The sequence below is a fragment of the Drosophila erecta genome, unplaced genomic scaffold (assembly GCF_003286155.1).
Source record: "Drosophila erecta strain 14021-0224.00,06,07 unplaced genomic scaffold, DereRS2 tig00000092-arrow-pilon, whole genome shotgun sequence".
Lineage (NCBI taxonomy): Eukaryota > Metazoa > Arthropoda > Insecta > Diptera > Drosophilidae > Drosophila > Drosophila erecta.
The window spans coordinates 3,533,545-3,555,649 of NW_020825207.1; the positions used below are offsets into that span (position 1 = coordinate 3,533,545).

At 46.9% G+C, this 22,105-nt stretch overlaps 5 protein-coding genes across 9 annotated transcripts in view; 3 read left to right on the forward strand and 2 right to left on the reverse strand.

The window, feature by feature from the left end:
• Window positions 1-5,489, forward strand: part of LOC6547349 (protocadherin-like wing polarity protein stan) — a 46,868-nt gene extending 41,379 nt beyond the window's left edge. Inside the window, exons 5-7 of one of the 3 annotated variants that reach the window (XM_026979892.1) lie at window positions 31-1,896; window positions 2,848-2,854; window positions 4,232-5,489. In XM_026979892.1, coding sequence (XP_026835693.1) covers window positions 31-1,896; window positions 2,848-2,854; window positions 4,232-4,243 — 1,885 coding nt within the window. In that variant the 3' untranslated portion in view covers window positions 4,244-5,489. The other 2 variants (XM_001976146.3, XM_026979891.1) reach the window with 2 other exon arrangements.
• Window positions 5,490-5,683: 194 nt separating this feature from the next.
• LOC6547347 (ras-related protein Rab-3) lies at window positions 5,684-13,437 on the reverse strand. The gene is made up of 5 exons (XM_001976144.3): window positions 12,783-13,437; window positions 9,059-9,303; window positions 8,522-8,640; window positions 8,286-8,457; window positions 5,684-8,228 (listed from the first exon to the last, which is right to left on the reverse strand). The coding sequence occupies exons 2-5, from the start codon at window positions 9,281-9,283 to the stop codon at window positions 8,082-8,084; spliced, it is 663 nt and encodes a 220-aa protein (XP_001976180.1). The 5' UTR covers window positions 9,284-9,303; window positions 12,783-13,437; the 3' UTR covers window positions 5,684-8,081.
• On the forward strand, window positions 9,535-11,499 carry LOC6547346. The gene has a single exon (XM_001976143.3). It carries the CDS (start codon window positions 9,735-9,737, stop codon window positions 11,307-11,309), a length of 1,575 nt encoding a protein of 524 aa, XP_001976179.1. The 5' UTR covers window positions 9,535-9,734; the 3' UTR covers window positions 11,310-11,499.
• A 420-nt stretch (window positions 13,438-13,857) lies between the features above and the next one.
• On the reverse strand, window positions 13,858-15,384 carry LOC6547557 (D-aspartate oxidase). The gene is made up of 4 exons (XM_001976142.3): window positions 14,933-15,384; window positions 14,745-14,868; window positions 14,518-14,663; window positions 13,858-14,460 (listed from the first exon to the last, which is right to left on the reverse strand). Exons 1-4 carry the CDS (start codon window positions 15,118-15,120, stop codon window positions 13,911-13,913), a joined length of 1,008 nt encoding a protein of 335 aa, XP_001976178.1. The 5' UTR covers window positions 15,121-15,384; the 3' UTR covers window positions 13,858-13,910.
• A 417-nt stretch (window positions 15,385-15,801) lies between these two features.
• LOC6547556 (ubiquitin-conjugating enzyme E2 W) lies at window positions 15,802-21,994 on the forward strand. Of its 3 annotated transcripts, none has more exons than XM_026980553.1 (5): window positions 15,802-16,082; window positions 20,814-20,932; window positions 21,109-21,211; window positions 21,278-21,509; window positions 21,575-21,994. In XM_026980553.1, exons 1-5 carry the CDS (start codon window positions 16,059-16,061, stop codon window positions 21,586-21,588), a joined length of 492 nt encoding a protein of 163 aa, XP_026836354.1. In that variant the 5' UTR covers window positions 15,802-16,058; the 3' UTR covers window positions 21,589-21,994. The 3 variants fall into 3 exon arrangements, with proteins under 3 accessions (XP_026836354.1, XP_001976177.1, XP_015011573.1); XM_001976141.3 differs by having other exon boundaries at window positions 15,805-16,082; window positions 20,841-20,932; XM_015156087.2 differs by lacking the exon at window positions 15,802-16,082 and adding an exon at window positions 19,562-20,238 and having other exon boundaries at window positions 20,841-20,932.
• Window positions 21,995-22,105: the final 111 nt, after the last annotated feature.

Here is a 22,105-nt window from a genome sequence, read left to right on the forward strand (position 1 = left end):
CATTTAAATTCCTCTCCAACTCTCTCACAGCTGCTGGCTGTCTGTCTACGAGCCCGTCGTGTGGTGGCTGGTGGGTCCCATTGCGGGCATGTCCGTGGTAAACCTGCTCATCCTCTTCGTCTCCGTCAAGGCTGCCTTTACGCTGAAGGATCACGTGCTTGGATTCGGCAATTTGCGCACGCTTCTCTGGCTGTCGGTGGTATCGCTGCCACTGATGGGAGTCATGTGGGTACTAGCGGTGCTGGCCGCCTCGGAGCACTCCCAGCTGCTGAGCCTGTTGCTCTCCGGCGTGGTGCTCCTCCACGCGCTCTTCTGCCTCATTGGATACTGCATCATCAACAAGCGGGTGCGGGAGAACCTCCAACGCACCTGTCTGCGTTGCATGGGTCGCAAGGTTCCGCTCCTGGACTCCTCCATGGTGGTTAGCAATAGCTCCCACAACGTGAATGCAGCGGCGAGGCCGAGTAACTTCCTGACAGGTGGATATGACACCACCACCAGGCGAAACATAGGCATAAGCGCTAGTAGCACTACGTCGCGAAGTACGGCCAAAACGAGTTCCAGTCCGTACAGCGATGGACAACTGAGGCAGACCTCCACGTCCACCTCGAACTACAACTCAGCCAGCGATGCTCCGAGTTTCCTGAGGGGCTTTGAGTCTTCAACAACGGGACGGAGCAGAGGTGGCGAGGAGAAGCCATCCCGACGCCAGAGGAAGGACTCAGACTCCGGCTCCGAAACGGATGGACGATCCCTCGAACTAGCCAGCAGCCACTCCAGCGATGATGATGAATCCCGCACTGCCAGATCTTCTGGCACACATCGCAGCACGGCGGTCAGCTCGACGCCAGCCTATTTACCCAACATCACGGAGCACGTGCAGGCCACCACGCCGCCGGAACTGAATGTGGTGCAGAGTCCGCAGCTCTTCCCGAGCGTAAATAAGCCCGTCTATGCGCCGCGCTGGTCCAGTCAGCTGCCGGATGCGTATTTGCAATCGCCTCCGAACATCGGACGATGGTCCCAGGACACGGGATCCGATAACGAACACGTGCACGGGCAGGCCAAGATGACCATCTCGCCGAATCCCCTGCCCAATCCCGATCTCACGGACACCAGTTACCTGCAGCAGCACCACAACAAAATCAATATGCCGCCCTCGATCTTGGAAAACATCCGAGATGCTCGGGAGGGCTACGAGGACAGCCTGTATGGAAGACGCGGAGAGTATCCCGACAAGTATGGCTCCTACAAGCCACCCAGTCACTATGGCAGCGAAAAGGACTACCCCGGCGGAGGCAGTGGCTCCCAGACGATTGGTCACATGAGGAGTTTCCACCCGGATGCCGCCTACTTGAGTGACAACATATACGACAAGCAGCGCACGCTCGGCAGTGGCTACCTGGGCGCCAAGTCGGAGTCGCCTTACCTGTCCAAGGATCGCATAACACCCGATATCTATGGATCCAGGGATGGCCATTACAGCCTCAAGAGACAGCCCGCCTATGCAACCGATTCCCTGCACTCGGTACACTCGCTCCTAAAGAACGACTACCACCAGCAGCAGCAGCAACAGCAGCAGCAGCAGCATCACCATTTGCAGGACAGACTGTCCGAGGGATCGGATAAGAATGGCTACCACTTTCCCTACACCGCCGAGGAGGACCACCTGCCCGCCAGGAAGCTGAGCCACACCCAACCGCCGTCGCTCCACGGATCCCAGCTGATGCAGCCACCTGGAGTGGCCCTGGTCAACGATGTGAACAACCCGGGCTTGCTGGGTAGGCACACCCTGAATGGCGGATCCCGGCACAGTTCCAGAGCCTCCTCGCCGCCCTCCAGCATGGTGGCTCCCATGCAGCCGCTGGGGCCACTGACCAGCATCACGGATACCGAGTAAGTTGCCCAGAAGCTCTGCAGCCAGATTGCCCATCCAGTATGTCACAGAAGTCTCTGGTGATCGGTTTCGGCACTCACTTGCCTGAAAAATCTTATAGACTTAGTCGGGCACCAGTGGAAACATTTGGTTTTGGGAGATTTCTGTGACATGTGGGCTTCGGTTTAGGTTTTGGTTTTGGTTTTGGTTTCAGTTTTGTTGTGAGGTCCTGATGACCAGTTAATGCTTCTTGTGCTCCCTGTGCAGCCCATCCCGTGTCCTGATTTAAGTTTTCTGTTGGCCTAGATGATTAGTTTTGGTTGAGGAATTCCCGTTCGTTCTCCGTTTTGAATCCAGCAATTAATCTGTGGTCCTTTGTTTCTGATTCTCTTTTCTTTGTGTCATTCGAATCAACAACTACAATGACATAAACCCTTTTGTGCCATTCGACTTTTTTCACAACAATGAAAACTGAAAACTGAAAACTGAAAACTGAAAACAATGCAAATCAATATGGTACAACCAACACACACTCACTGCACGCTTACACACACACGCACACTCCTACACACATACCATATACTCTCTCTACACGTATACATGTCCATATCCTTTCAGCTGGTCCTGGGAACGTTTGAAGCATATCTAATTTGACTATCTTTCACTTCTATCGTGCTCTCGCTCTCTCCCTCTCTCTCTCTCTCTCTCTTTCTGATTTGGCTGTTTGAAAAATAAACCCAAACACACACATACGCATACCGCAAACACACACTTATAATCGACAAAATACAACAAAAAAACAAAAAAACAACAAAAAAAAACTAAAATGCAAACTGAAATTCGACGTAATGCAAAATGCGATGGCGGCTCGTGTTCCATTCATCCAAACCCAACAAACCCGCCCAAATCAAACAACATCAACTACAACCACACAACTACAAATTCAACTACTACTACTACAACAACAACAGCTCAGAGGTAAACCACAAGTAAAATGCATTTTCAAATCGCACATCACATTTCCCATTTTCCACTTTTCCATCAACGTCTTCGTTTGAGTTTGCGTTCATTTTTCGTAGCTAGGGTGTGCATAAAACGATTCGATTCGATTTCGATTTCGATTTCGAGCTCTTTAACTAATTCCAAAGTGCACCCGTTTTAATTTGATTTGACCATTTTAAATTGAATGTAAATATTAAATATTGATTTTCGTATCATTTGGCCACCGCAGCCATCGAATGGTTCTTTGTTCATTAGTTTGATTAATCCAATCAGTTGAATCTCACACTTTCTAATTTGTAAACCGAATGCTCGAATTTCGTGCTGCATTTAATTGGAACGTGTACTATCGAATTTACGCATTCAACACATTTATTAATTCCCCCCAACGACTGTATCTGTTACATCAGTCCATCATGCCCACGCCATTCCCACTCACTCATCCGCTACAGAAACAGACCTTATATACAACCTAAACATCTCCACAGTTCGACATTATTTGGCTGCATCGCAGGCAACAGAGGCAACAGTATCCCTGGTCGCTAACCATATGGTATAATGAGTAAAGGACATGTGTCCGTTCCTAGTTAGTCCCTCCAGTTAGACTTAGTTAACTTGAAACGCTACTCAATGACTGGCAAGATTATTGAACGCCTACTTACATCAATACCCCCTAGTTAGTTAAGTCCTTAATTCCAATTGTTAGTGAACAGAAGATGCTGAATATTATTACTTCTCGGCCATCCAAACCCAAATATAATATTACCTTCCTTAATTAATCTACATATAAATTAAAAGCACTTAAAAAGTCTAGAGAGGGTAAATTGAAATTCACAATCTGAACTTGAGTTGCGTGGCTTAATCCAAATGAAATGGAAACACCTAAAGTGAAACACAATAGAGCCAACTATTGACATTGTGCCCAATAAAGTTAGTGATTTAGCGAAAAACAACCAGAATCCATTAACACTCAAATAACTGGGCAGGTTAATTGGGTTCTGGCCAAACAAACTTAACCACATTTGAACCACTCACACAAACACCTCACCTCCAATACTAACGCACCGACACGAATTCACACGTGGAATTATGTTTATTTTTTCACTTTGATAATTCAGTTGCATAAATTATGTTTGCGCTTGAACCCAAACATATGTACATTAAACACGTATCCGCATGCAATTATGAGACTGCGTGGCATGCCACAAATTCCACCTTATCAAGTACTGCACGTCGTAGAGGAGCACGTAAATTAGTGTAGCGTGTATGCCAATTTAGAAATATAGTTGGATACCTATATATTTTCATCATAAGCCGATTTCAGACCCACTAATGGCAATTTTCTGTCGCAAACAGGCGGAATATTGATGATGACGAGACCACAGTGTGACGACTGCCCCGGCAGCAACAGCAGCAGCAACAATTGAGGCTGCAACAAAGGCAGCAACACTTGCAACAACTGCTGCAGCAACGCAGCAAGCAACAGAAGCAACAGAAGCAACAGCAAGCGCAATACTTCGCCACCATTAGACGCAAGCCGCAGTACAGGATTCACTCGGAGGACTGAGGTCCTTCCCGCCAATCGAACGTAGCATACTTTCGGGCGCACCTGCCTTAGGTGCCCGTCATCATAATTGAAACTCTGTACATACACGCACCCACTTAATTTTACGTAAACCCAGCTTGGTATACCCCATTTGGGCACAGATATTTATAGGATTCGCTAGCATTTACATAATTTACAGCGCCAGCTGCATTTCGTTTGCAATTGCATAACTCGTATGCACACAGACACAGAATTACTCAGCTTTAGCCTCGTGTATGTATTATAAATTACACTATATAATTATGTATTAAAACAAGAGTCAGACTGATTTTATGCATTTACGTTCTGCTATTACATCTAAGTCCCACGCAAACATTTAGCCAGGCAGCTCATGCATTTAGGTCCAATTACCATTACCATACCATTACCATTACCATTTCGAGAGCCCCGATCCGATTTGGGTTCGGAATGAGGGGCGAAAACGGGTTCTCAGTGCGACTTTAGTTTGAGAACGTTTGTGTGCCTCGAGCTTTTTATGCCAAATTAGTTGAAGTTGAAGTCGAAGTGGAGGGGGAGGGGGAGGGGGAGGAAGAGGGGAACTTGTAAATGAAAAATAATCTGCGAAAAGTTTGCAATTCATTTGCCTAGCATCCGCACATGTTGCCATTTAGTTTGGGAGTTAGTTTTAATTGATAGCATCCACTATCCGTACGAACGTTGCGAATGTACAATAAAGCAAGCAAGTAAATAAATTCAGGACAGCTCACACATTTATGCGAAATATAGGACCCACACGCGCAGCACCGACATATCCTGCAAAGTATACTCGATACATATATCTGTCTATAATATCCGAGTCCTGGCCAAAGGAGCTCGCTCAACAGTTTGATCCCCGACTCAGCAATAGCCGCTCATGCCCCTGAGAACCGTGTACAATTTACAATTTATAAATAATTCATAAGCCGTACTTACTGTACTCGGACTCCACTCAACTGCCACTCAGTGTGGCCGCTACGTAAGCTATGGATTGCGCTTGAATGTGGCACACAATATTTGATATTTATGTGAATTGACTTATTTAATTGTAAATTATACAAGTATATCAATATGAATAAAATGTGTAAAATATATGGAGAAAAATGCCGCGTGTTTTAACTTTCTGCCACTTCCCGCTCATAAGGCAAGTATTATGATGTGAATGTATCTTAAAGGTGCAGATACCATGCTGTCCCTCTCCGCCCGCAAAAGAAACAGAGTGCCGTCTTTGTTTTACCATACACCTTTGCATATATTTTATTATGGGAATACAATAAGTTCAATACCATTATGTGTATATTATGTATATATGTGTGTGTATCTGTATATCTATGTTAGTATCCTCATAAGTACGGGTATGCAGATGCGTGTTAGTGTTTAAAAACCATCATTGAATAATATATTGAATTATTTTATTTTGACATTTCGGTATACATTGCCTAGTTGGGTTATACTGCTGCAATTCAAATGGAATCCAAATAATGCCATTTCGCTTGGAGTTGGAATTGTTTTCATAGGGTTTACAAATATTTGGTTTAGCTGAGTACACAATGCAATAATCAATATGCTAAGTATTGGTTCAAATGACAACAATGTAGCGCAAAAATGTTTGCGTTATGCCTATGCACGAATGTAATCAACAATTGTTTCTCGGGTACGTGTGTATTATTTGCTTTGATTTTACTCCGGTCTAGATTTAGTTTTAGCATCAGTTTAGTTTGGTTTAGCTTAATTGGATTGGATTATTTAGTTGGGGCTTGACTAAAAGCGAAATCCACACACGAATATAAGGTATAAGGATAAATTCTTGAACGAGTGGTTATGCACGTTGTTGTATGATTAATTATTTTACAAAACAGTTCGAATGCCAAAAGGACCAAGACTGGCTTAAGGCATTTTCGTAGAGAATCATCTCAATTCTCCCTCCGTTCCCCCTCTTCTCCTCTCGCGGGCACTAAGCAACTCGTTGCGCTGTTGTGTAGTTTTTCCTGGCATTTTCATGGGTGCGGACTCGGTTTTCCGTTTCGTTTTGTCTTCTTTATGGGTATTTATAATACAGCGATATGCCTTTAATTTAATCGTAATTTAAGTGAAACTCTGCTTGTACACATATTTAACATTAACGAGCATTGGCAAATATATATATATATATTCAGTTACATATTCAGATTCAGCAGTGTTATCCCCCAAGTCAAAGTCCTTGTCCCGCCTGCAATCTTCCTTCAAATTTAGTCTCGGCAGCGGTAGTTGTGTGTCAACAAAGGAAAGCCTTGTACAGTAGACATGCAGTATAAAGAATGCGGGTGGAAAAGTGGGTGGTGTGCATATAAAAGGGGGTGTTTGGGGTTCGGAAGGGGCTGGCAAATTAAATGCACCGATCTCTCAGCTGGCTCGGTGGGTTCAAGTAACTCGCAATCCGGATTCAGTTCGCAACAGTCTCGTGGGGGAAAGCAAAAAGTGGCGGTTAGGTGCTGGAAAATCAACGGGGTGGGGGGTGGGGGGTGGATCAATCTGCGGGTTATTGTCACTCTGACCCTCGGAAGGTGTTCGTTTGGGAATTCGGGCAACAGAAACTGCTAGTACCTCTATGTAGCTGCGGGTCTGGCTGGTACTCTATGCGATACATGCATGTATATGGGATGTATATATTTCTTTTATCGTTTGCAACACATTAAAACTTTCCATTTCACTACATAAATACATACGTACATAATAATAATAATCATAATATTTAATAGTAGCGGCTTACCACTCAGCCGCTTGTTTGTGTTCTCTAGAATGTTCCGAGTCGGAATTTTTGGTTTAACTACATTCGTTTCCGGTGTGTGTTTGTGTGTGTGTGTGTGTGCTCTTTGCTTGTGTGTGTATCCATACATGTACATGGGTGTGTGTGCGGGCGTGGGTGTGGGTGTAGGGGTGTACTATATATGTAGTTAGTTATCTGTTCGATTTCACCGATTCGCTAGCTTTGTGCGTTTCGTCAAGCATCTCAAACTGTACAGTTTAGCCAGCGTATATACAAGTGGATGTGGAGAACGGTTCGAAATACTCGTGCTGACTGACCTGCTGACCTCTTGACCCCCTGCGTCAACGTGGGGTCGCTAATCAAATGACTTAAATCAGCACTCTGGGTGCATGCTTAATTAGTGCCGAATTACCGTCAAATCGGACTTTCGATAAATTCTTTGCTCTTTTCTTCTGAATCTCGAACTCGCAATTCGAATAAACTCAACTTAATACAGACACTCAACAAATGTTTCGTCGCTGCGGCCAGCCAATTAAATTACAGTTTCTAAAATACCAATTACAAATTACAAGATACATTTCAAACATCGGATTAAATAACATTTGACATTTACACTGAGGCGAGCTTACGCAACGGATATACATACACATATCAATACAAACACAGGGCCACGCCCCCGCAGATAGGGGTATGCGCGCCTATATTATCATTATCTCTTCATCGGTAATCGAACCGCCATCGTCGGCTTACTGATTAGCTTCATCGCTGACTAATTAGCTAGTTTCCAAATTCTGCTGTCTATGGTTGTTACGAATATGGTTGTTGCGGTGCTGCAGGATCCACCCGTCCTCCAATCCTCCAATCCTCCCATCGAACCTCTAACAGTTGCAGTTGGCATTGGGCGTGCCCTGCGGCTGGTCCGTCAACCTCTGGCCCTTCTGGCCACCGCCCACTAACGTCGGATCCGCGTCCAGGCTCTCGGACATCTTGTCGCAGATGATGTCCACCAGGCGCTCGAAAACGGCCTGCAAATTAGTTGGTATATTCGGAGATCTAGGCACGCCCAAAGTACTCCTACTCACCTTGACGTTGACGTTCTCCTTGGCGGACGTCTCGAAGAACTCAACACCCAACTGATCGGCCAACTGGCGGCCGCGTTCGAAGCTGATCACCCGCTGGTCCTCCATGTCGCACTTGTTGCCCACCAGGATCACCTGGGCATTGTCCCACGAATACGTCTTGATCTGTGTCACCCTTTGGGTAGTAAATATATAATTGTATTAGATGCGATACCGTTCTCAGGAATACATGCACACACCAATCCTGGACCGAGTTGAAGCTGTCCTCGTTAGTGACGTCGTACATCAGGATGAAGCCCATCGCTCCGCGGTAGTAGGCGGTGGTGATGGTGCGGTACCGCTCCTGGCCAGCAGTGTCCTATAAGAGCGATAACCCAGTCAATGGGATTAATATTAGTTAATTCAATAGTAGTTAAGACCTAAGCAGTGCATCCCGAACATGGACAAACGGCTTAAACCACAAGCCTCTACCGTTTTCCACTCATTGATTATATCACATTAATGAATGACTGAAGACACGGCTGGCATCGCACGGCAAGGACTCTCGAGAGGACGCTCACCTGCACCCTCGTCCGCAGCGATGGCCAATCCATAAATCAATGTCCCAGCTTTCCGGTTTAATGCTCTGCTCCGAACGATTCGTTCGCCCCCACAAAACTAATCGGGGTCAAACAAGTTCTACACATCCCAAGTGCCCACAAAAGTAGGCAGCACATGCTGCGACCCGAATATAAATCCTAGAACATACATCCACATACTCGTGCATATATACTCACCCAGATCTGCAGCTTCACGCGCTTGTCGTGCCGAAACACGGTCTTCACCTTGAAGTCGATGCCCACCGTGGAGACGAAGGCGGATGTGAAGCTATCGTCGGCGTAGCGGAAGAGGAAGCTGGTCTTGCCCACGCTGGAGTTGCCGATGATGAGCAGCTTGAACATGTAGTCAAAGTTCTGGTCGGCGGCATCCTTCTGCCACTTGGGGTCTCCGCCACTCGCCATGTCGTCGGTTTAGAGCGGTGCTGCAAGGAGTGGAGCAAAGGGATTGGGGGAATCTACACATTACTTTATAATTTTACTTGATAGTTACTAGAAATATTTAAAATGTACGCTGCACACAATATATTAAATCATAATAAATTATCCACAAGTTATTATATCTTATAATCTATATCTTATATCTCACGGGGAGATTATTAAAGTAGCAGGCTAGACTGGGCTGTCAGCTTGTCTATAAGATGGCAGAGCCTTTGGGAACCCAGTCACATAAACACATTCGCAAAAGGAACAGTCATAGACCTACGAGCCGGAAAGCTTCGTAAAATAACTTGGAAATCTAAAAGGAGCTAAGCGTTTTGTATTCGAGTTCTTTGTTTGAGATTTCTGCGCTTGCAGATTCGTTTTACACCACAACTGCCACTCCAGATGCAAGTCCGAATCTACTGAAGGCAACATGTTTGATACCACATTGGGAACAGTCTTGGGCCTGGTGGTGCAGTTTGTGTTCCTGATATTCTATCAGATCCTGGGACAAATGGTGCAGCATCCACTGATTACTACTGGACTTTGCCTGCTGGGAGCATTCGCCTACCACGCGGATCAGGAATCACTGAAAGAGGTGCATCAGCGCATACTGCTTTTGGTTAGGATTCCACTGCAATATTGGAACAAATCGAGCTTGAGATATTCTGCTTCAGGTTATGGATACGACATGAATCACGGCCCGCATACCTGGTTACCAAAGTCCGGGTTATCTGTCAGTTCTGTAGAGGAAGCAAACTGCTTTCAGAGCCCAGTCAACATCGATGAGACTCAAATTCAACGCATGGCCATAAGGGAGCTGCTGAACTGGAACCACTATGATGACCTGCCCGCCAGCATCATGCTGGAGAATACGGGTCAGACACTTGTACTCCGGGCGCAGTTCCACGGTAATGCGCCAACTATCAGTGGAGCTGATCTCTTGGCCAGCTATACGTTTTTGGAGCTGCGCTTCCACTGGGGCTGGTGCAACAGCGAGGGATCCGAGCACACGATCAACCACAGAAAGTTCCCACTTGAGATGCAGGTTATGCACAAAACAGGATCGGGCATTCCCAGGACGTGCACCAGCAGCTATGATCTGCTGATGATCGGGTACGTTTTCGACTTGTCCGCCCACAATCCGTTCCTGGATCCGCTGGTGCAAAATTTGCGATTGGTTCAGAAGCCTGGAACGCGCGTGCAGATTCCACCATTTCCCATATCCTACTTGATGTATCCATTTCGATCCGGCTTCTATTCCTACGGCGGTTCGCTGACCCACCCGCCCTGCTACCAGGGCACCGAATGGTTCATCTTTCCCGAATCCCTAGCCATCAGCGACTTTCAGCTGCGTCACTTTCGCTTGCTCCTCGGGCCGGACGGGATTTCGCCCATAACCCGCAACAGCCGACCCGTCCAGAACATGGGCAACCGGGTCGTAAGCCTCAACTGCTTCTGCCCATATGATGCCGCCCAGTTGTCCAGAATGCATGTGGAGCTTTGCCAGCACCAAGCTCAGGAGGAGCACGAGGAGGACCGCATCGAACAGGAGCAGCAATTGGAGCTGGAGCGGGAGCGGGAACGGGAACGGGAACTAAAAGCTCAGCAGGAGCGCGCAAGCGAGGCGGCGGCCATCGCCGCCTCCGAGGACGAGGGTCAGCTGGTGGAGACCATAGACACCACGACCATAATAACCAGCAGCAGCAACACTAGCTTATGTATGACCACCCTGTTGCGCAAGGATTCGCCTAGGGAACTGGAACAGCCACCTCAAATGCCCATGATGGCTCCCAATCAAGGTTCATTTTGCAATCCTGGCATTGTCATTTTCAGCGGCACCAATGAGTCCAAGTCCAAGTGCGGCCTCCATCAGGACACACCGGAGGAGCTAATGATCCATAACAGAGGAATGAACATGGCTGTCCAGAATGGCTGCAAGGCGGATGCCTTTTGCAGCGTGGGCGATGGCGTCAACATCGGGATACGGATGGAGATGGTTGAGTAGCAGATATGCGCTTATCAACCAGTATGTCCTCCATAGACACTGCATTTGTGGTCCAACCTGCACGAAGATGAAGTACATGGAACACTGGTCAAGGCCGATTGGGGGCCAACTGCTGCTCTGTGTGCCCGGAAGCGATTGAATCGCGTGCGCGTGGATTAAACAAGTTGCGTTTATATTTTCTGAAGCATAACCCCCGGTCCCTTTGACTTTTGACCCTTGGAGTGGGCGGGTGGTGTTGAAAGGCAACGGACCCGCTTTCTTATCCCTGTCACGTCACTGGGCGAACTGAGGGGGAATCGCGGCCTTGAAAACTTTCAGCCTTGGCTTGGCCAAGTGACAACAGTCTCGGCTTTCGGGATGGTTGGCTGCCTGCTTTCCATATGCAAGCAGGCGGCGACATTGTGTCGATAATTTGTGTATATAGCCAGCTCCTGTTTCCGTTTCCGCTCATCCTCCGCTTCCCTCATGCCCCCTCCAGAATCAGAAGTTGCGCAGCGGCAAAACGCCGTCAGATTGCTGATGAACGACTTGGGCAGAAGGAGCGAGTGCGCGCGTCATCGTCAAGGATTTCGCTGGCAAAAGGACAGGCCTCGCTCCTGTCAAGCCTCTTCAGCCCCAGCAACATCCTGGAGGGGCCCGAGCCCAAAACCCAGACACCGAAGATGGGCCGCAATGAGAGGTCTTCAACGGCAGACGGCCCTTATCACAGGCGCTGTGTGGAAATGTTTTTATCTGCTCGACTGCGTGTAATTATCGATTTTTCTGTTGTTTCCCCCTGCTTGGGGGTGGCTGCCAGTGCCCTGCCCCCCGCTCCATTTCCCACTCCCTTAACTGCTCTTTCATGTTTCAAATTTCCAATGATTTGGCAGCTGTTCAGCGCTCGGCAGCTGCGGGCTAGCTTAATTATTGATAAGAAACCCAGTATTGGCCAAAAAGTGAACTCAGTGCTGCCCTAATGGCTGCAGTTGAAAAAGTTGCCGCGGCCAAAACCAAGGCTAATTGCGAATTTGCATTTTAGGTTTGCCGTCAGAGGTAAATATTAAACATGTGCCCATCTAAGCATAAATACTCAGGTTTTTCAGGTAAACTATCAACTATTTTCTGGAAATTGTAATCATATTATTGGCCGCATTCGTATGTATGCACACCCCATATCTACTGTCAATAAGATAATCACACTCAGCCCGCAGAAAATATGAGAAATATTTCGAATTACGATGAAAGTAATGCACATGACATTGAGATACCTTACAAGATGCCTAATAATGTCAAAATGAAATAAGTTTAGAGGCTTAAATAATTTTGGAAGCATAAAATCCAACCAAGGGCCACATTATTTGACAATATGGAACCGACACTGCAAAGTTTTTGAAGCGAAAACTCGGGTATTTTGGTTTTCAGCTGGAACTAGCAGCCCCGTTCCCGCACTTTTGGGCCATCATGGCGTATACTTAATGCGTCAGATAAACTTACTCTGTCTTGAGGTTGTTGCGGTTGCAGATATTGCAATTGCTGCTAATTCAGTTGCTGTTTGTGGCGGTGCTGCTGCTGCAGATCCTGCTGCCACCAGAGTATCCTGCTGCTTTCGGTGTGTGGGTGAGAGGTACGCCGTGTTGTTGCTCGCACATACACACAAATCGATAATGGCAGCTCCTTTCGCTGAAGGGAGATGGCAAAGGACTCGACTCAGCCTTGGCACTGGACTGACATACGCCGCGATTTCGCGTCGATTGATGCGTTGAGTTGTTTACGGTTACCCAATCAACTATGCACACGCCCGCGACCCACAGGATTCAGCTGGCTGGCCAGGATTCAGCTGACTCCGGCTGCAGTGGCTCAATTATTTAGCAAATGCGACGCACGAACTACCTTCTGCCTTTTTGCCTCGACACGTCGACACCAAAGGACACACAATTTTCAATTTTTCTTTCGCTCTCAGGCGGCGAATTGACTGCTGCGGCGAAAACGGGCCAGTTTTGTATACGTTTTCATAATTCAACTGTTTCAACCTGGCTGACTGCCCAACTGACTGACTGCTTGGCGGATGGCTGGCTGCTGCCCACACAATTGCCCTGCTGCTGATTTTCCTGCTGCTGAAAATCGATGGGTCTCCGTGCCTGGGTGTCCGTGTGTGGGCGTAGCTTTCGCGGCGAATTCGCGCGAGCTTTCCATTCATGACCCGGACATGCGCACTCCACTTCCCGGAGCCCTTTGGAGCACTGACCCAGGGGTTCATTTGAATTTGTTCGTAAATTTGTTCGCGCCCATTGCATTTACTTTGTGGGCCATTTTAATCCGGCCCAGAAACTATCGAGTCTGAGGAACGCATGACAACATCCTCCACAAACTGTCAAGCTGGCTTAAACTAAAGGGATTTTATTATTTTGTATTATTTTTCTATATATTCTTAAGTAATGATAGTAATATAATAGGAAAATAGTACATATAATTTGACGGTAAACATTTAGACCTGGCGCATATCGAAACCTTAGGAACTTTCATTAGTTTATGGCACAGTAATAACAAAGAAATGAAATCGGGGTTCAAAGATTCTGAGTATAAAGAGTTTAATGGCCAACAATTAACAAACGATTTTACCACCTACAGTTTACTGCTTCCCGCCAGCAGATCGCGTACCAATCGAACTGCGTACTTAGCCGTTCCAGGAGCAGTGGTCACACCGTAGCCACCGTGGCCGTAGTTGTGTACGACCTTCAGCCGCCTGCCCTCCGGATTCGAGATCAGCTCTGGCTCCACCCGCACCACGGAGCGGTGTGGACGCAGACCCACACACTCCCGCACGATCTCCGCCTTACGGAGGCTGGGCAGCAGATCGTAGCACCGCTCTCGGATGGCCATGCTATCGTACTTGCACCACTCGGTGTTATAGCTGTCGAACTGGCGGCATCCTCCCAAGGTGACAGTCTCGAATCCGGGCAGAACGTAGGTGTCGTAATCACCGTAGAAAGCTGTCTTTACCCAGGGAGCACGCACTTTCAGCACTTGACCCCGGATTGGAACCAGGTGCTGGTCGCCGCACAACTCTTTGGCTCCCATTCCGGTGCAGTTAAGGAGCACATCAAAGTTCTGCGGCACCTCGAAGAAGCTGTTCACATGCTGACGGACAATCTCTCCTCCGTTCTCCAGGAATCTACAGGCGTTTTAAATTCGTAAGGCTTCTCTGTCATATCAGAAATAAACTACTCACTTTTTGGTGGCGTAGGGCAGGAAGAGCCGGCTCTCCGTAAGGCAGGTGGTGAAGAAGGATCCGTACTTCCAGCCGCCGTGGCATAGCTTCAGTTCCTCCTCCGTGGCTTTTCGGTAGACGGGCAGTAGTTTCTCGATAAAGTGGTTCTAAGGCAGTCATTTACAAAATTAATCGCATTAAGCCGATGAAGATAAGAACCACTGATTGTCGACTGCACGGCAACGTACCCGTACGATGGAGGGGGAGGTGCGGGAGTAAATATAGCCGGACAATTGGCACACGCCCGCCAGAGGAGCCTCCTTGGAGCGACGCAGCTCATCCCAGTAGTTGAAGGCATCGGTCATCCACTGTCTACGACGAATAATAACTATTAGATGCACTAACAGGTAAGGTCCAAGCTCAAACAGATGCTCACTGCGTAATTTCCTGGGTGGGGCCCATGAAGCTGGTTCCAGGCCGGAAAATACCGGCCGCCACATAGCTGACGGTGTCCTCGTTGAACCGATCCGCAATCACGGAAACCCGTGCCGTGGAAAACTCCTTCTGGAGTTCCAGGGCGGTCGTAAGACCGATAATGCCGCTCCCCAAGACTCCGAAATGCATTCTGGATCCGCTTTGCGTTGACTACCCAATGGAAGTCACTTTGGTACTGAGAGTGGTGACCTGCAGCACGCTTTTAAAGGTACTTGCGGGGCTGGGCGGCACCTTATCAGCTCTTATCAAATCCGCTCTCCATCGCGCCTCCACAGATGTGATAAACTTAACTGCTCCCTATTAAAAGTGCAATAAACACTCTTTTCACTGCTTTTGTTATGATTGACTACAGTGTTGAGCACTTTAAATGGAATTCAAATAAATACTAGGAAAAAATATTTATAATCTTTTTCATATGAAATATGAAAAAATCGATTGAAAAAGCTATTCAATTCAATTTCACCAACTATCAACAAACAGAAAACACATATTTGCTTAAAAATAACTGGCAATTTGCATATATTTCATAATTTAACAACAATATAATATTCTGTGGTACTTTCACTTTAGTTATACGTTCGGGTATCTACTGTATTTCGAAAATACTGTGTTAAATCAGCTGTTGTACACACCCCCAAGAAGTCCATTGTAGGGACCACAACTTGTCTAGAGTGCCGTCAGTATAACTTGTCAATCGGCATATTCCAGTTGGCTTGGCAATTTTTTAAAACAACTATTATACGCAGCTGAAAGTAAATTGTTCACCGGCGTTCGAAAATAAAAAATACCTTAGCCCGAAACAGCTGAGTGCGGTATTTTGTAGCAACCGTCGCAATTGGTACGTGCGATGCACGGATGTTTTGCAACACTGCCCGGAGAGTCACACTGTCCGCTCAGATATTTATTTTTCTAATAAAATTTACCAACTTAAACCTGAAAAAGCAGGCTTTACGCACAGCTTTGGCCACGCAGGAAACGGAAGCGACAGCCAGCGAGCGGAGCAGCCAGAAGGAGCAGGACGCGGAAGGTACACAAGGACGGATTTCCCCAGGACAAGCAGTACCAGTATGTCTTCGATGTCGCCCAGCGAGGTGAGTTGTCTGGCAGTCTTGGGATTATTTCGATATCCGAGGGTTTTACCCGCAGCTGGGCAAATATTTACAATCCGAGGGTTTTCTTCCGCAATCACATGTCGGTGTGCCATACACGAGAGTTCAACCACATCGTTCTAGAGATCCAGAGCTGAGGAGCGATAAGCCTATACAGCTTCCTGCTCGATAAGCTCAAGATCAAGTCTATGGCCATAGAATTGATTGGTTCCTGCAGGCCGAGGTCATCTGACCCGGGTCGCTAATTGCCACTAACCCGGCCATAATCGACCCGCTGTTTGTGCCCACCCACAGGCCACAGACACAGCCCAATGTCATCTGTCTCCCACTGGCCAAATGTTTACACGGCATTCATTGCACTTTCCCTTCGCCTGAATGCTTGTTTATACCGCGTAAACAATGCACTCGATCCTTGCCAGCTCGATGCCCTTGGGGGAGCTGTTGGCCTGAAATGGGCAGCTTCGTATTGCTTGTATGGACTACATTACTTCCCTGCCTTATTTTCCTCAATCTACTAAGATAAATGGTACATTTTACAAAGCCTATGTATTTATAATTAAGTCACGCCAATTACATCGTACATCTACCAGTACGTCTTTTCTGACAGTGCATTTGTACCTTTTAACTACCCAGATATGATCGGGCTTAATATTGTTGCCTTAAGCTGCAGCACCTTGCGCATCAAGCAGTTGCTTTGTATACTTATATGTACATATGTGGCTCACTCGGATCGCTCTCCCGTCCGCCGAAAATAGAAGCTCATCGCCAGTGACACCGCTCGCATTCAGTTCTCGATGCCACGCGAATTCGCACGCGCTGCTCTGGCCAGATTCTTCGCGACGCGAAACTCATAGCCGAAATACTCGAATTTGGATCCAAGTGCGCAGGTTCAACTCTAGCAAACCATTGATCACCGGTGGCCAAAAGTTTTTCCCAGGGGTTCTCTTGTCCCCTTTCCCATTGCGACATTATTGGCACGCGCTAAACATATTAAGTGCCGGGCGCTCCCCTTTACTCATTAGATCTCTATAAATAAACTGCAGGCCATAGCCACCACATTGTAGAACCAGTTTAAAACGTTTTGAATACTACATTTTCCATATACATTTATTTTTATATGTTAGTAATAAGTTGTTGAAGGCGTCTGAAAATCAAGATATGCATATCGAGCCTCCGAAGCATCATGAAATATGCATGGGCAGAGCCGATCACAAAGAATACCAGGCACAACAAATATTCGCCATAAGGAAGTGATTCTGTTAGCACTCCCGCGAGGCAATTGGTGATTGATGAAGTTTGAAAGGCGGCTTCGAAAGGCATCCAAAGGGCAGCAGAGCAGTCCCCTTGATAAGGTCTTGGCAATAGAGGGATTACGGAAGTCACTGACCTGCGAAACGTGATCGCCGATCGGCAGATTTATCCGCTTTGAAGGTACCTGCGCAATTTCATTGACATAGAGATTGATGTGTTACTTCACACATCACTTGTTCCATCGCCTTTCAACGAAGAACGCTTTAATCTCGGAGAAGAGACACCTTTGTGCTTAAGTCGCCTACATTCCATTTCATTTTAATTTAATTACTGCGTTTCCGTTGTCTTTTCCCTACAGCAACAAGTTTCGCACATTGTAATTGCACACGCCTTTCACGTGTCTGCTACGACAACACGTCCTCGTTGTGATGGCTTACGTTTCCCGGTTCTCCCTACGGCCATATGCTTCCATGCCAGCGGCAATCGGCCAAAGGAGATGCTCTAGATGCGGTCTGGAACTTGTTGCTCATCCGCCGCGAACGTGACACATGGCGATTGCCGCTCTTTCAAGCAGATGATAACGCCGAAACTGGCGCATCAGGTTTTCGTATTTCTATAAAAACGCAACTCAGCACGATCTCTGACGTCACAATGTACGACGATGACGTGCACGATGATTTATCGACCGGCGGCGAAGGGCAGGTGGCTTCTTGCCAAGTTTAAGGTTGCAGCGAGTGTATAATCAGGCCCATCCCTCGGTTCTTCCGCTTTCACCTTTACCGTAATGCGCTTAGCATTTCTCCGGTTCAGGAAATCGCTTTATATGGCTTTGGGACCGGGCCTCTGGGCCCCTGGGCCTCTGGTCCTCCCCCTTGCATAATTTGGCCAAAGTGCTGCCTTGTGTTTGTTTATTGTAGCCTGGCGTGTGATTCAGAGCCAAGGTTGGCCGGCAAATGCGATTTCCAAACATTTTTCGGGCCGTGATTCATTTCAAATGATTTCCCCATCTTGCCGAGCCACCCACGTCTGCCATGTTTACGTCGTCTATGCAAAACGGCCTTCACCCTCCGGCTTACCGCCAACATACTGCGGCTATCACCTGCCAAAATGTTTATCAGCCACAAAGATTTCGGTGCTCGCCGGCCATTGTGCTTAGCCGAAAACAATTCTGGGAAAATGCGAAATAAATAAAAAGCAGAGGAGGCCCCCTTTCCAGCGCCATCAAAGTCTGGCAGTCGCTGGTTTATTTGTTTACACTCTGCTTGGCTTTTATTGCCGAAGAATTTTTCGAGTCCATTGTTGGACTGTTTTGGGTTTTCATAAAATTTCCCTGGCAGCGCTCTGCTCCTAGACGTTGGCATTCAATTGCAGTTGTATTTATTTATTTCTGGCTGATTCAAGCAGCTTTTGTTTTGCTTTCTAGTTTGATTGAGTCTAAAATAAACGCAAGTAGTCCCCCGCAGAGTGTGGCGCGTGTTTATTGGTCTGGCCTACTTCAGTGCTTAGTTCTTCGCATTTAGCGGCCATCATACTAAATACTACATATATTCTATGACATGGTTGCGGAGCTGATTTTATGGGTCCCCTTTAATTGGCCTCGCTAAGTGGTTGTCGATCTGTCGCTTCATTTAGAACCAGTTCTGCTGTAAACCAGTGTCCGACTTATATAATCGATCATCTTCTAGGGCCCTGCTTGATTGCCTTTAATCACGAGCAGCCGCTCGCCTTCATTTCAGTTTGGAACGCCGAAGATCCCATTTATGCCTTCAATTGAAATGTATGCCCCATTGACGTATGCAACCGTCTTGAACACTTGTGTTCCTTTTGTTCGAGTATGCAGTGAGCAAAACGAGTTCGCAATGCACTGGAAAATTATTCCCAATTAACTTCAGTGCGAGGGAACCTTATTCCACATGTTATCATAAGTGCAATTTAATACAATCACTTCCGTAAAATCGCAACTGCTGATTAGCTTGTACAACAGTGAAAGATTGCCTCGCATTTACTTATGCAAATATATTTTGGTAGCTCCATGCGTAGAGCTTTTCCCACACTGTATTTACAGATATGTAGATGGGCTTATCGCCATTTCCATCGCTGCAATCTAATCGTGCGCTTATCAGCTAATGGCTGCGTGCCATTATCGTGGTCAGATAAGGTAGTACCTTTAGTACCTTTACCTTTGCAGCAGCCGCCATCGCGACTTAAGTTTTAGCCAAAACCAGCTGTGCGGCAACTCGTTTGGGTTAACGAACTAGTTTGGGCCGTTTTGCTGCACTTGCGAATTCTCATTTTTGATAGTGCACCACAACGCGAGTACATATATACAACCAGGGGTTCGGGGAGGAGCGGGAGGTGGTGGTGCGATAGGAGAGGTGCCGAAAGCGGCGACGACTACTACTTATACCAACGTACGTACACCGAGACACGTCGCTACGTCGCGCTTCGTCACTCGACTCGCCCTGCAGTCTCTCCCACAATTTTCTGGGCGCTTTCCTGCAGTCGTCCCACGAACGTTGCCGCAATTGGTCGTGAAGAATCGGTTGGCGAATGAAATGACTGCCACGCCCCGCGTCCACTCTCGTCCCCTGGGAAAAACGCTGGCATATTGAACTGTGTGACTAGCCTAAGTTGTAAAATCAAATACCTAAAGGCCCAGCAAGTCGAGAGAAATCTGAAAATAGTGACAAGTTACTGGTGACAGAAGTAGTGCTCGAATTTGTGAGAAAAACTGTGAGAAAACTAGAACCACAAAATGCTGAAGCTCTTTAAAAAACCCAAAGACAAAATACCCAAATCGGAGATCATAACCGAGCCCAAGGAACCCAAAACACCGCCGGTCTCCAAGTGCGGCAAGCCACTGCAGTTGGACAACTCGCGATGGGAGGCAAGTATATTCGAGATACAAAACCTGAACTTTGGCCAGATATCACGTTCGAGCGGCTGGCTGGTCGGCCATATATAGTGCTTCATTGCGTCATGGGTGTGTAGTGTCTTGAGTTCCAAGAAATCTGCGTGAATTTGCCGCTGATTCTCCTCAAGGCTGTGCCCCGAGATTTGTTTTTATTATTCAATTCAATGCGAAACCCAGCCCTTATCGATCAAACCCTTTATCAGCAGCTCAGTTGTGGGGGCAGCAGTGTGGTACTTGTTTATGGCTCTGAAAACGGGCCTGCAAGTGGCAATCACTCGATAAGGGAGACCACAAAGACGGAAAAACAATTGGCGGTTCTATAAATTTCAGTGACATTCCTTTTTATCTTATCGTGCATTTTGTTATATACGTATGTACATATGTGCTCGCCATCTAGCGTATATTGGCGTTTGCCAGCCAAAGAAATGGCGCACCGATAAGGCGGCGGAAAAAATAAGTCTTGAGAACTCTTAAGTAGACTGACCAGCTGTAGGTGTGTTCCGCGATAAGATATGCCCCGTACTGTCCGATTCATTAACTAATACCAGTCTTTACCTTTTATTTTCCCCCCACAGCGCCGCCTACACAAAGAGCTGATGTCCCTGATCAAGGAGCCGCCACCAGGCGTAACCATCGACACCGAGAGCGTACAGCAAAATTTATCCGAGTAAGTATGGCCTCCGAGGCGGAGTAGGCCAAGTTCAGCGTCAACTCAAACTGGTTGAAATCAAGCACATGCGTAATGAAAAGTATACAAAAAATTCGCTTAATTCAGCAACTCGCGCTGAAAACAAAGCCAGCAGTTGTTGGAAGCTGACACTAATACTTATGTTTTGTTTACAGATGGAAAATAAACATTAAAGGTTTCGAGGGCACACTTTACGAGGGCGAGGACTTCCAGCTACTTTTCAAATTCAACAATAAATATCCCTTCGATTCGCCAGAGGTATGATTCAGTTGAACAAAGCGAAGAAGCTGCTGAGAATCTTAACCGTCTCCTCCTAATTGCCAGGTGACCTTCATCGGCACCAATATACCTGTGCATCCGCATGTCTACAGCAACGGACACATCTGCCTATCCATTCTGACCGAGGACTGGTCGCCGGCGCTGTCCGTGCAGTCCGTGTGCCTTAGCATAGCCTCCATGTTGAGTAGTTGCCGCGAAAAGAAACGTCCGCCGGACAACACGATCTACGTTAAAACCTGTAATAAGAATCCTAAAAAGACTAAGTGGTGGTACCACGGTGCGTATGAGTGCTTTTCCAATTGCAGCCCACCGACTCTAAGCTCGACTAATTGTTTATTTCAGATGATTCTGTTTAGTTCGATGTGCCATTTACGAATACTGCCTGCTGATGTTTGCTTTGCGCATCCACCCAAAAAAAAAACAAAAAATAACACCATTAGCAATAGAGAAGAATAGCACGGCGAGAATTCCCCAGAAGTCTAAGAAATATGGGACGGCGACCAAGCACTGCTCGTGAGTGGAGCATACTAAAACCCAAGTGCACTCGGCTGCGAGCGCCATGTGCAACAAAGCAAATTAAGTTAACGTGAAACTTATGAGTAGTGTTTGGCAAACAATCGTGGCGCATGCAACCAATTCTAATTATAGCTATGTATAGTCAACAAAAGGCGTGTGCGAAAAACTATTATTAAATGTTAACATTTTAATTAGATTGTTAAGACCGAAATTTACGTCTAAATTAAATGTTATGCTACCATTTAACTACTAGGCGTATGCAACCAGTCGAACGTTTGATAGTTCTGGCACTTATCGCCGGTTACTGCTTCCACATTCCACGAGCATCGTTCGCGGCATTCTGCCCAAGGAGACATT